The following is a 14,711-nucleotide window of genomic DNA, read 5'->3' as shown; positions in this document are numbered from 1 at the left end:
CATCTCACCTTACCTTACCTTACCTTACCTTACCTTACCTCACCTCACCTTACCTTACCTCATCTCACCTTACCTTACCTTACCTTACCTTACCTTACCTCATCTCACCTTATCTTACCTTAACTTACCTTACCTCACCTCACCGTACCTCACCTTACCTTACCTTACCTTACCTTACCTTACCTTACCTTACCTTACCTTACCTTACCTCACCTCACCTTATCTTACCTTACCTCATCTCACCTTATCTTACCTTACCTTACCTTACCTAACCTTACCTTACCTCATCTCACCTCACCGTACCTCACCTTACCTTACCTTACCTTACCCTACCTTACCTTACCTTACCTTACCTTACCTCACCTTAACCTCACCTTACCCTACCTTACCTTACCTAACCTTACCTTACCTCATCTCACCTTACCTTACCTTACCTTACCTTACCTTACCTTACCTTACCTCACCTCACCTCACCTCACCTCACCTTACCTTACCTTACCTTACCTTACCTTACCTTACCTTACCTTACCTTACCTTACCTTACCTTACCTCACCTTACCTCACCTCACCTCACCTCACCTCACCTCACCTCACCTCACCTTTCCCAGCCACACCTAACACTTTTTCTTTCCGCAGGTGAGCAAGGAGGAGTACGACACGTGCCGCATCACCAACCCGTCGCCGCGCGTGATAGCGGTCTGCGACAAGCCCTACAAGCTCATGTACTTCACCATCACCTTCCGATCCTTCACGCCGCAGCCGGGCGGACTCGAGTTCAAGCCCGGCCAGGACTACTACTTCATCTGTGAGTTGAGGGGTGTGGAGGGTGGGGGCTGTGGGGTGGGTGTTTGGGGCGTGTGTTTATAGAAAAAATAGGGATTGGGGGAAGGAAAGATCAGGAGGAGAAGTAAGAGGGGAAAGGGATGTGTGTGACTGTGTTTCAGGTTTTAATCTTTTCTTTCTTTCGCCAGCAATACAAAAGGTGTTGAAAATGCTCAAAAACTGATACAAAGAAACAATAAGCAGGGTTGGCCTCATAAAGAAACACCCAACCCTCCCACAAAAACTTTTTTATTTTGAATTTCATTAAACATAGTTAAATTTAACACACAAAAGGGTAGTTATACATGATATTGATAAATGATACGTAACATATAAAGTAAAATTTTAAAATCCATGAAGATTTCCCCTAAAAAACATCAAACACGGGTATTCTATCTTAGTCTCACGTGCTGTGTTCTGTAAGTTGCTACTTTGATAGAAAAGGCTCAGGATATACCCAGCCAGGACTCGAGCCACGCCTGTGGTTGAGTCCTGGCTGGGTGTACTCAAACCTGTCTGTCTGTGGCCCAGCGAGGGTAATGACAAAACAACACACCGAATACATTGGCAGTGCAGCCGTGTTTTTTTTTTTTTTTTTTTTTTTTTTTTTTTATACATCTACCATGAGATCATAATTTTCTTTTCCCAAACCAACGAAGTGAGTGGTCTGTTTGACTTAAAAAAGACTATTAATAAATACAAAATAAAAAATATATAAAGCCCAATACAACCCGGTGAGTAGGCTTTTTAAACCCCGATTTTCCAGCCCTGTAATGCACAGCAACTTTTATGCCAAACACAAACACATAAAAAGAATATCAATCCGCTGACCGCCTCCCCTCCCCCTCCAGCCACGTCGAGCCAGGATGACCTGCACCGGCGCATCGGGGGGCGCTGCTCCACCCATCACATGAAGGTGGTGTTCAAGGTGTGCTGCGACCCCGCCTCGCAGCCCGCCCGCGACCAAGCCAACAACCACCTGCCCGCCAGCGGTGAGTGGGGGGTCAAGGGTGTTGGGGGTATTAAGGGTGTGCTTGATGGGTTAGAGTAGGATTAAGGGTGACTGTGATAGAATGGAGGGCGTGTTAGAGTAGGATAAAGGGTGACTGTGATAGGATTGAGGGTGTGTTAGAGAGGATTAAGGGTGACTGTGATAGGATGGAGGGTGTGTTAGAGAGGATTAAGGGTGACTGTGATAGGATGGAGGGCGTGTTAGAGTAGGATTAAGGGTGACTGTGATAGGATGGAGGGTGTGTTAGAGTAGGATTAAGAGTGACTGTGATAGGACTGAGGGTGTGTTAAGTAGGATCAAGCGTGTAGTTGGTGGGATAAAGCGTGCATGGTATGGTGTGTTGGAGGAGGATTAAGAATAGGTTTGGTGGATTGGAGAAGGATTATATAGGATTAAGGGTGCGGTTGATGTTCTAGTGTAGGATTGCGGCTGACTTTGGTATGCCAGAGAGGGATTATATAGAATGAAGGGTAAGGGAGTGGGATTTAAGGCTGTTGAGAAGGATGAATCAAGGGTGTTAAAAGATGGATTAAAGGTGTTGAGGTGGAAGTCAGGGTGCTAGAAGGGGATTGAGGATCTTAGGGTGCAGTTTAAGGTGTTAAAAGGGATTAAGAGAGTGTTCGGTAGGATCAAGTGTGTTCGAAAGGGATGAAGGGTACTGGAGTGGAATTCAGGGTGTTGGAGTGGGGTGAAGGGTGAAAATAGTGGATTAAAGAAGGAATGTGTAGGATTAAGGGTGAATTTGGTGAGGTAGAGGAGGATTAAGGGAGTGTAGGGGATGTTAGAATAGGATTAAGGGTGGATTTAGTGTGTTAGAGAAGGATTATGTAGGATTAAGGGTGTGTAGGGGTGTTAGATTAGGATTAAGGATGGATTTAGTGTGATCAAGAAGGATTATATAGGATTAAGGGTGTGTCAGGGAACTTAGAATAGGATTAAAGATGGATTTAGTGTGATCAAGAAGGATTATATAGGATTAAGGGTGTGTCAGGGAACTTAGAATAGGATTAAGGATGGATTTAGTGTGATCAAGAAGGATTATATAGGATTAAGGGTGTGTCAGGGAACTTAGAATAGGATTAAGGATGGATTTAGTGTGATAGAGAAGGATTATATAGGATTAGGGTGTGTATGGGGTGTTAGAACAGGATTAAGGGTGAATTTAGTGTGAGGGTGGTGTTTAAGGGTGTAATGGCATGGTTAAGGGGCTGTGAAGGGTGCTTACCTTAGGGTTCACAGTGTTTTATGTGTGTGTTATGTGGTGTTTGATCCCCCTTCTTTATCTGTTTTTATGCTTCTGATGCATCTTGGCTTTGGTGATTGTGTTTTTGCCTTGTTTTTCGCTAATATTACTACTACTGCTACTACTACTACTACTACTACTACTACTTCTTCTTCTTCTACTACTACTACTACTACTTCTATTCTCTCTCTCTCTCTCTCTCTCTCTCTCTCTCTCTCTCTCCAATATATATATACTTCCCGACCACTAACTTATTTCGTCTATATTTTTCAGATTGCTTATTAATATGTCTTAATCATGCAAGGCTTAGACAAAATAAACTCATTGCTTTGTTTTGCATTCTGGAACCTCCCCTTGTGCATGTGTGTGTGTGTGTGTGTGTGTGTGTGTGTGTGTGTGTGTGTGTGTGTGTGTGTAAGTTTGTTAGACATGATCTACTCTTTCTAGAACCATGCTATTAAAATTTGTGTGTGTGTGTGTGTGTGTGTGTGTGCATCCTTGGCTACTTTGTTCCATGTTTGTTTGTTTTTGTTTTAAAGCTATTTTTTTCTGTTTTGTTTCTTTGTTTGTTCGTCCGTTTGTTTGTTTGGCTGTTGATCATTTCCTGGCTCGCTATTGGCTGACGGCCGCCCCGTGCTGAGCTGTGATTGGCTGCAGCAAACACTCGCTGCTCATTGGCTCTCAGGAACCCACTTGCTGGCATTTGATTGGCTCTTGACTCAATTGATTTTCTTGTTGTTTTTATTTTTGCTTTTTCTGTTTTTTTCATTCTTTTTTTTATTCCGTTGTGGCAGTGTTGGCATTTTATTGCTCCTCCTCCTCCTCCTCCTCCTCCTCCTCCTCCTCCCCCTCATCCACATCCTTCCTTTTTCTCACTCCCTTCTCCTTAACTTCCTTTCTTTCCTTTCCTCCACCTCCTCCTCCACCTCTTCATCCACCTAGTTTTTGTAGTGTATGCCTGTAATGTAGTCTCTCTCTCTCTCTCTCTCTCTCTCTCTCTCTCTCTCTCTCTCTCTCTCTCTCTCTCTCTCTCTCTCTCTCTCTCTCTCTCTCTCTCTCTCTCTCTCTCTCTCTCTCTCTCTTCTACTACTATATTATGTTCTCTCTCTCTCTCTCTCTCTCTCTCTCTCTCTCTCTCTCTCTCTCTCTCTCTCTCTCTCTCTCTCTCTCTCTCTCTCTCTCTCTCTCTCTCTCTCTCTCTCTCTCTCTCTCTCTCTCTCTCTCTCTCTCTCTCTCTCTCTCTCTCTCTCTCTCTCTCTCTCTCTCTCTCTCTTTTTTCTCACACACACACACACACACACACACAGCACGAGAGTATTAATGGGAATGGTGAAAAATGTAGTTTGTTTTGCTTGTTATCATAAGTAGAAAGTTTTATGATGTGCCTTTTTAAGCTTTTAATTTTGAGTGCCTTCTGTTGTTCTGGTGTGGTGCTGTAGTGCTGTGTACTGTTCCTGTCACTCAAATCACAGTTACTCGTGAAAAACTCGTTCGCAATTGCGTTCACTACTCAAGTCAACAGAGGAATTAGTTTCAATCTCCTTCTCCTATAAGGCGGTGAAATGGATACTCGCTGTCCAGTTCTCCGCCTTTTCCCCATCAGCAGTGTGTAGTGTGGGCCTCTCACCTTGAGACTCCACACTACAGTAAATATATTTCATGTAATGGTTAGCTGTGGAGTACCAAAGAGTTCAGTGCTGGAGCCAATAATGTTTCAATCAATAAATGATATCCCAGAAGGAGTAAACAGCTACATGGGCCTGCTGGCAGCAGATGCAAAATTATTGATGAAATTAAGAAAGCAAGAGGAGTGTGAGGACTTGCAAAATGACATCAACATGACATAAGAATGGAGAGAAACCTGGGAAATGGAATTTAATGCAAAAATTGCCATGTTCTGCAAATGAGAAGTTGAATGAGACCTACATGCACTTACAAAGTGGGCAATGATTTACTAGCTAAAGAAAAAGAAGAAAAAGACCTGGGGGTGGTGATTCAGGACAACTTGTCACTGGAGAAACAAGTAAACAATATATGTGGAGATGCATAAAACATGCTAAGGAGTATGCTAATGGCATTTCACTGTCCGGATAGATAAAAATGTAACCACAACAATTAGACCAAAACTGGAACATGCAGAAGCTGTGTGGTCGCCTCAAGAAATAACATGTGAAGAAATAGGAAAGAATACAGAGAATAGCCCCCAAGATGGACTTAACTCATGAAGAAGGAGTAAAAGAAATGCAGCTGTTAACACTGGATGAAGGAGGAGAGAGAGGAGACCTAAATACATTATTATTATAAACTCATCAATGGCTTAGAAGAATCAGATAATAAAGATCTATTATTGGAAAGGGGGAGGAAGTCAGAATTAAAGGAAGCGACCTGTTCAAATAACACTGTCGCTAGCAATAAAGCTGCTCATTTTATATGTAACACACAAAAGGGGACAAAAAATTATAACTATCTGAAGCTTGCATTTGAACCTTGGTTAATTAGAAATGGAAACAGACCCAAAAATTAAGTTTTATCAGCAATTTTCAAAATTTTCAACCCTTTTTCTTGAACTGAACTCCAGGAATCTTCTACCGACAATATTGGTTGAGATCTCAGTGGAAAGAACATGAAACTGATTTAATCAACTGAGATCAAATGTTTCATCTGTTTAGGTTTTAAAGTTGTGAGCCTCTATATGCTGAGGGCCCAGCAAGCCCAGTCCTGGCAGTGTTTGTACTGAGAGATCCATAACCTTGAAACTAAGAGTGGTAGGAAAATTATTTATATCATTATTATCATAATTATGTTTGTTTTACATTCTTTCAAACATAACCTCAGTCATTGTTGTAGGACTAAGAGATTTTAAGTTTTGTGGCTTTAATTTTGAAAGTCACGTTCAGTTTTATTTACAAACTGAGTTACACCAACTTAGGAATGTTGGCTGGGGAAATTTTGCCTTCGGAGATATTCTTAAATACTTTTGGCACACCACCTCCTTGATTATGAAAGATTCCTGGACGGTTGTGTCTCCAACCTCATGAACCAGTCGCTGCTGTCAAGGAAACACAAAAACATTGAGAATGGGAATGTGGACCTGTCTTGACAACACAAAGAAGTTTTGTTTTCCCATTAGAAATACTTGTGTTCAGAATGAATTAGAAGTGGTGGAGGCAAAGGGTGTGCCAGAACGGGCTGGGCCGACCATCCGGCCCCACCAGGGGAAAGCCTAACAGTGCAGTAGACAGCAACATAAAAAAAAATAAAGAGCTTTTAAGGAAAAGCTTTACAAGTATAGATATGGAGACAGGACCACACGAGTGTGGCTCAAGCCTGTGTACTACAACTAGGTGGATACACACACACACACACAAACAGTGTTTTAGTTGGCCCTAGGAGTAAAAGTTAAAGGTAGAATTGGGCGCATATGCTGTGACTGTGCGTGTCCTCAGTGCCCATCTCCACCACACTGCCACTTGAGCCTGTGGGGGCCTGAACCCATCACCCCGGGGCCAGTGGGACACCAGGGTTACTACAGTGTGCCTTCCCCAGGTGTCCCAGGTACACATTTATCCACCAGCCACAAAGGGAGGATCAGCAGCTGGGTGGACTGTACGCCAATGGCCACAGCCAGGATTCAAACCCTTGCCCGCGGATTCATAGCTCGGCACGCTAACCACTGCACCACCGCGTAGGAACTGAAATTTGACCTTTAGAAATGTAAAGTTCTTGAATGGACCGTATTGGCTATACAGGCAGCGCCACATGTGGCCACTCAACTCCGAGCTGTCCTTTCCATAGAGTTCAAGTTATAGACTAGAGTGCGTCTGAGGCTGTCTCCGGGATACACGGCCATGATGCCGCCATCGCTCCAAGTCGATGATTGCACACACTTCACTCCTACCCGATTTCAGTTTTTCTCCATGTCAAATAGTAGAGTCAGGAAATCGGGTAGGAGTAGTGTTTGCAGTCATTGGCTTGTAGCGGTGGCGGTACCAAGGCCTTGTATCCTGGAGCCAGCCTCAGACGCACTCTAGTACAGAACTTGAATTCTATGGAAAGTACTACTTTGACAGTTCACTGACTGGCCACATGTGGCGCTGCCTGTTATAGCTAATACGGTCCATTGGGCAAAGGAAACTGTTAAATGAATAAAGGTAAAGATAAATAAAATATAAAATAGATGAATAAATAAAAATTAAAAATACATAAAGATACAAATATTTCTGCCAATGACAAGACACAAATACCAGTACACGCAGACACATGGAAACATCTTTTAAAACGCCTGTCACGTGGAAACCCAACACAACAGAAGCGATGGCAAAAATAATAAGCGTCACAAATACCGTAAAAAAACTCCTCAAAAGTCAATTGTACAAGAGAAAAAATTATTATGCAAAAATTGTGTGTTTGAGTGAGGAATGAATTTAACTCTAAATAGTCGAAGCTGCAGTAGTAGTAGTAGTAGTAGTAGTAGTAGTAGTAGTAGTAGTAGTAGTAGTAACTGTAGTAATAAGTGTTGTAGTAATCTGCCTTTATTATGTTCCTTAGTATTAGTTCCACACGCTTATGCTATAGAAATATGACACAGTGTAGATGGCAGTAGTGGCAGAGGGGTGGCGGCTGGGGGAGGGGACAAGCCGCCACCGCTGCCGCCACCGCCAGCCGCCCGCACTTAGCCGCCGAACCCCATAGTAGCGTCCTCTCTCTCTCTCTTTGCAGGCCCCGCCACCACCCGGGGTACCACAACCACCACCACAACCACCTCCTCCACCTCCACCAAGCCCTCCACCACCACCACCACCCCCAAAACAACCTCCACCACCTCCTCCACCTCCACCTCCTCCTCCACCAGCACCACCTCCCTTAAGACCACCTCCCATAAGGCTTCAGACCGACCCGGGAAAACCACGCAGAAGAAGACAGGTGAGGAGGGGCTGCAGCTGCTGCTGATGATGATGATGTGGCTCTGGGTGTGGCTCTGTGCCTCAAGGATCTGGTTTTGAGTCATGTTGTTCATATCGCTCCTTTGTTTGTGTTCCTTTGTGTGGTCTGGGTATATGTCTTGGTGTGTGTGTGTGTGTGTGTGTGTGTGTGTGTGTGTGTGAGAGTGTATGTGTGTAATCCCTTCCCAGTGGTGTCCCTTCAGGGGGTTTCTGTGTCTGCCCGCAGCTAACAGTCACCCCAACCCTTGATCTGGGTTGGTTTGGGCCAGGACCTGCAACCCCTCCCTGTAAAAGATTTAGCTCTGCCAAAAACAAAATACACTAAAGGTCAGGGTCAGGCTGTGACTCTGACCTAGTTTTGCTGCGGGACCTGACCACGTGGTGGACTCACCTGATCCATCTGCATCCAGGGAGCCTGCCGTCAGTGATGGGTGCAGGCTAAAGCCTACGGGACCCCTGCACCTCAAAGTGTAGTAGGCTATGGAATATAAGTCACAGTGTAGATGGCAGTAGTGGTGGAGGGAGGGCGGCTGGGAAAGGGGACGAGCCGCCATCACCACCCGCCTGCAGTTAGCCACAGAACCCCATAGTAGAGTTCCATCATTTTATTTTGGGGGTGGCCGGGGTGGTGTAGAAGTGGCACTTGCCTGCATAACCAGGCCTGGGGTTAACCTTCGGGGGGCTCTGCGTGTGGGCTCCTGGAACATCCTGAGCCTCTCGGAGGATCACTGACTGCCCTGTCTATCAGATGAGCTCAGAAGGCTGAGGCCGGAGATGTAGGACTCTCTGAGACAAGGAGGCCTGGCAGTTGCAACATCAGTAGCTGGGGGTTCACCTACTACTAGTCTGGCATGAGCAATGGTGTCTGTCTTAGCTATGGGCATCTCCAGCCAACTGCAGCCTCCTCTCGTGGTTCATGACTTCATCACCGCTTGAACCTTCCTCATTAAACTGTGTATCTTCCTCAGTCTTCCAATTCCTCCTCAGCAGTAGTTGAACACCTTACAGTCAGTCATCTTCTGAGGCAGGAAGCTCGGGTCACCCACACAGCTCGTCAACTTTGCCCCTTCACCTGTCACTAGAAGATGAAACCAATACTCTCTCTTTCTGACTGTGTGTTCTTTGTTCATTTCTTTGCTTTGCTTCGTTCACAATTTCCCTCACCTTAACTCTTCCCTGTATGCCCATATTTTTCCTAATGTTTGTTTCTTTACATTGTTCTATACCATTTAGGATCCCACTCCGAGTTATAATTGTCTCGGCCGCCGTTTGTGACTTTAGCTTCAGCTTGATTGGTCTGTTTTTCCCTTCTTCATATTTTCCTAGTCTTGTCCCCTCGTCCACCTCCTCCATCAGCCTTCCAGCATTTTCATTTAAGTTTGTGTTATATATTAGTCTACTAGATTCTCAACAATCTAAAGGTGTACAAATAACCATTGGAGTTGATTCGGGTTCACTGTTTTGTTGCGTACGTTTCCTCCTACCAATTCTTCTCCCCGTAGCTCAGACTACACTTGCCTCGCCTCCTGTACGCACTCGTCTGTTCTGCTTAATAAAGCCTTAAGAAGAAGGTTATGTCCGTACTCTGATATCACCACAGTTTGACAGCATTTCTTTCACTTTCCTGATTTCATATCTCTCTCTCTGTGCCCTCATTGGGATTTTCTCCTCTTTGACACCCATGATTATCACACTTTTTTTTCTTTTCTGCCAATTCCATAACCAAGTCTTCCTTATTTCCTATTACTTGGACAACCTCACATTCCATCTTCTTTTCTTTCTCTTTCCTGTTGTTCCAGACTTTCTTTGGGACCACCTTTTTCCTTCTCTTTCTCCAAACATTTATTTCTACATCAACTATTTTCTTTAACAAATGTTCCACGTCCATTTTGCCTTCACTCCTTCCCCCGACCTTCTTTGATATTCCTTCCTTGACCGCTGGCCATCAGTGTTGTCCTCTCTGGCACTTCCCTTTTTCAGCTTTTCCTTTTCTTCCCTGAGTTTTCTGCCTTCTCCCCCTTCTCCAGATCATCCTCCACAGTGTCAACAAGTTTCCTCCAGTCCTCCCTCAGACCCCTTACCTCCTCCTCAACCTCTGTCTCTAATTGTCTCATTCGTGACCATAATCCCGGGGTTGACACATGGCGAGGTGAGACACCAGGGAAGCCCTCCGCTTCAAATATTTTTTCATCGTTTCTCTTCGACATTCTCACGCAGGCTAGTTCGGCTCCATCACTTTTCACTCAAGCTGGCACTTTTTCCTCATTTCTTTACGTATATTTTTACTTTTGGGAGACGACCTATCCTGCGGCCCTATCCCCCAGGCCCTGACCCCACAATACAGGTTAATGTGTCATAATTCCCGGTCAATATGCGGGAGTGGGTCGGCAGTGGTTTTGTGTGTGTGTGTGTGTGTGTGCGTTTTGTTGTTGTTGTTGTAGCATGGTATCTGCGTGTGTTTTATGATATAGAGTACATACACGTAATATAATATGGTGTTAGTTCAGTTGTATATGGTAGATGTGTGCTACCGGATCAACCAACAAAATATCTTCGTAAAATTGGTTAGGTTTGGTTAAAAAAAAAAAGAGGTCAGGATATTATTTTTCATTAATTTATTATTGCTACTTCTTTTCAAAATACATCACTACAAAATTCAACACCGGCACTTCGGACACCATCAAATACAATAACCTAAGCTTGAGCTGTACATGTGTGGCCCCCTACGTACAGCTTCCCTTCAGACAATACATAAGGAGATTGCGATTTCCTCAAGTAGTAATTTAGCCCTCAACTGTACACTTGACACTTAGCTAGGCATCACAAGACACACTCACTTCTCACATCGGCTATTTCTAAAGGTCAAAGGGGGGATCAGTCGGGTTCCAATGAGTGTTTCTTTAAGTTCATGGTACAGAAGAAGGGTTAAACTACCACTCCCAGAGTCATAAAACTACCCCTACCCCTGGAAATACTCAAAACTCCTATGAAAGCCTTGTCAGATGTGTGTTTCTTTAGGTTCATGGTACAGAAGAAGGGTTAAACTACCACTACCGGGGTCATAAAACTACCCCTACCCCTGGAAATACTCAAAACTCCTACGGAAGCCTTGTCAGATGTGTGTTTCTTTAGGTTCATGGTACAAAAGAAGAAGGGTCAGACTATCACTACCAGGGTTATAAAACTACCCCCACCCCTGGAAATACTCAAAACTCCTACGAAAGCCTTGTCAGATGTGTTTTTTAGGTTCATGGTACAGAAGAAGGGTCAAATTACCACTACCAGGGTCATAAAACTACCCACCCTTGGAAATGCCCATAACTCCTACGAAAGCCTTGTCAGATGTGTGTTTCTTGGGTTCATGGTACAGAAGGGTCAAACTACACCACTACCAGGGCCATAAAACTACCCTTAATCCTGGAAATGCCAAAACTCCTACGAAAACCTTGTCAGATGTGTGTTTCTTAGGTTCATGGTATAAAAGAAGGGTCAAACAATCACTACCAGGGTCATAAACTACCCCTACCCCTGGAAATGCCCAAAACTCCTACGAAAGTCTTTTCAAATATGTTTCTTAGATTCAAGGCACAGAGGAATGGTCAAACTACCACTACCAGGGTCATAAAACTACCCCTACTCCTGGAAATGCCAAAACTCCTACGAAAACCTTGTCAGATGTGTGTTTCTTAGGTTCATGGTACAGAAGAAGGGTCAAACAATCACTACCAGGGTCATAAAACTACCCCTACCCCTGGAAATGCCAAAACTCCTACGAAAACCTTGTCAGATGTGTGTTTCTTAGGTTCATGGTACAGAAGAAGGGTCAAACAATCACTACCAGGGTCATAAAACTACCCCCACCCCTGGAAATGCCCAAAACTCCTACGAAAGTCTTATCAAGTATGTGAACTTGGGCCACGAAATGTTTAGTAATACGTCCCTTAACCCCTCCGCTGCGATTGGCACGGATCTGGCCTTCACTGGTAGCCTGGTAACATATAGTCCCAGGTCTTTCTCTGCCTCTGTGGTGGATAGTGGGGTGTCTCCCATGTGGTATTGGTATGCTGAATTTCCCCTCCCAAGGTGCAGGACTTTACATTTTTCTTCATGGAATTGTAGCAGCCACTTTTTGTTCCATTCCTGTAGCTTGGTGATGTCTGTCTGTAGGAAATCCGCAGCCAAGGGGTTAAACTCACACTTCCTTTTTTCTCAGACAACTTATAGAAAGGATTACATTTGAAGTGATTTACGTTTGAACTGTGTTGCATTTGTGGCCCATGATGACTCACGCTTCTCGCTTCCCCTTCAGACAGCTTATAAGAAGGTCATGTCGTCACCTTCGTAGCATACCGCCTGGCATTATTTTCTACTTTACAGGAAACCAGAAAAGAACTGTCATTATCACATTTGGCTTAAGAATTAGGCAGAAATGAAAAGGCCAATTCTAGAACACTCGAACCCTGAATGACGAAGGCAACTTTACAAAAATGGGCGTCACATGATGAAATATTGATGTAGACAAAAACCTGGAAATTGCTGAAAAATGACTTAGGGATTATGTTATGAGGGTGACTTAGGGATTATGTTATGAGGGTGACTTAGGGATTATGTTATGAGGGTGACTTAGGGATTATGTTATGAGGGTGACTTAGGGATTATGTTATGAGGGTGACTTAGGGATTATGTTATGAGGGTGACTTAGGGATTATGTTATGAGGGTGACTTAGGGATTATGTTATGAGGGTGACTTAGGGATTATGTTATGAGGGTGACTTAGGGATTATGTTATGAGGGTGACTTTGGGATTATGTTATGAGGGTGACTTAGGGATTATGTTATGAGGGTGACTTAGGGATTATGTTATGAGGGTGACTTAGGGATTATGTTATGAGGGTGACTTAGGGATTATGTTATGAGGGTGACTTAGGGATTATTTTATGAGGGTGACTTAGGGATTATGTTATGAGGGTGACTTAGGGATTATGTTATGAGGGTGACTTAGGGATTATGTTATGAGGGTGACTTTGGGATTATGTTATGAGGGTGACTTAGGGATTATGTTATGAGGGTGACTTAGGGATTATGTTATGAGGGTGACTTAGGGATTATGTTATGAGGGTGACTTAGGGATTATGTTATGAGGGTGACTTAGGGATTATTTTATGAGGGTGACTTAGGGATTATTTTATGAGGGTGACTTAGGGATTATTTTATGAGGGTGACTTAGGGATTATTTTATGAGGGTGACTTAGGGATTATTTTATGAGGGTGACTTAGGGATTATTTTATGAGGGTGACTTAGGGATTATTTTATGAGGGTGACTTAGGGGATTATATTCTTCTCTAACCCCCTCTCCCCCCTTCCAGACAACCGACAGCCAGACCGCAGCCAGAACGAGGTGGTCAAGAACGAGGAGCTCACCCTCAACTCCGGCCCGCCCTCCACCTCCTCCACCTCCGCCTCCCTCCTCCTCATCTCCCTCCTGCTGGCCGGCCTGACCCTGCTGCACCACCACCACCACAACAACCACCACCACAGCTTCCACCACCACCTCCACCACCACCACCACAGCCACCACAACCACAGACACACACACTCCAAGAAAAGCCACCCGCAGAAGATACAGTCGGATGTCCACAGGTGTTTTGAGCCGCCGCCGCCACCGCCGCTGCCATATAGCCTAGTGGCGGAGAGCGAGGGAGGGGAAATTACCTCCGCCGATGCCTCCGTTTCCTCCAGCGCCCCGCATGGAGGGAGCGAAGTCCTCCACTTTCTCTCCCCCTCTTAAGGATGGAGAGAAGTGTGGATCGTAATGTGATCTTACTTGACGTAGAGAGAGAGAGAAAGAGAGAGGGAGAGAGAGAGAGGGTGTGTGAAAAGGAGCGAGAGAAAGAGAGAGAGAGAAGCTGCGAGGGAGAGAGAGAGGGAGAAAGAAAGAAGAGAGAGAGAGGAAGAGAAATTCAGATTGTGATAGATTAGTTACTCTGCTCTCCCTTCCTTCCTCTCCTCTCCTCCACTTCTCTCTCTCCCTCCCTATCCTTCATCCCTCCCTCCCTCCCTCCCTCCCTCCCCCCAGTGCCACACAACCCCCCCCCCCCTCCCCAACCAACCCCCCCATCCCCAAACATGAGGAAGAGAAGGACGACAAGTGTTGACAAAAAAAAAAAAAGTTACGTACACACAGAGAGCGGAAGGTGCGGTCATGTGTGTGCACGCAGAAGTACCGCCACCCTGGGACATACATACACGTGTGCGTCTGTGCGTGCCTGCGCCTTGAACCTCCTCCCCACCCCGACCCCCTATAACCTCATCCCCCGTCAATAGTGGTGTTAATTTTAAGTCTATTATTATTATTATTATTACCATTGTTTTTTTGTATAAATGAGTGAAGGGAAGATGATAACTTATTCTACCATTTTTATTATTATTATTATTATTGTTGGAACGCTATTATTATCATTACTACTACTGCTACTACTGTCGTCATTATTATTATTATTATTATCATTACCGCTGCTCGTCTCCACACATTCCCTTTTTTTCTTTCCTCCACTCAAAGGAAAAAAAAAAACAAGTATCTCGTGAGGAATGATTAGTTTTTCGACGATATTTAAGTGTCTCGCGACCGACCAATGGCGACGACGATGGTGTTTTTTTGGGCGTACGTGTGTTTGTGTGTGTGTGAGTGTG

The 14,711-nt window shown here is 44.5% G+C and overlaps 1 protein-coding gene across 1 annotated transcript; it reads left to right on the top strand.

Moving 5' to 3' along the window:
• Positions 1-636: 636 nt before the first annotated feature.
• Positions 637-14,595, top strand: LOC126990167 (ephrin-B2-like; the record flags this gene model as incomplete). The annotated part of the gene is given in 4 exon segments (XM_050848721.1): positions 637-805; positions 1,674-1,814; positions 7,797-8,000; positions 13,388-14,595. Coding segments are annotated over 4 exon segments (936 nt in total), but the record flags the coding sequence as incomplete, so codon positions are not given.
• Positions 14,596-14,711: the final 116 nt, after the last annotated feature.

This window comes from Eriocheir sinensis, unplaced genomic scaffold, assembly GCF_024679095.1.
Source record: "Eriocheir sinensis breed Jianghai 21 unplaced genomic scaffold, ASM2467909v1 Scaffold147, whole genome shotgun sequence".
Taxonomy (NCBI): Eukaryota; Metazoa; Arthropoda; class Malacostraca; order Decapoda; family Varunidae; genus Eriocheir; species Eriocheir sinensis.
Note: the sequence above shows the minus strand (reverse complement) of the source record. Positions and strands in the feature narration are given on the sequence as shown.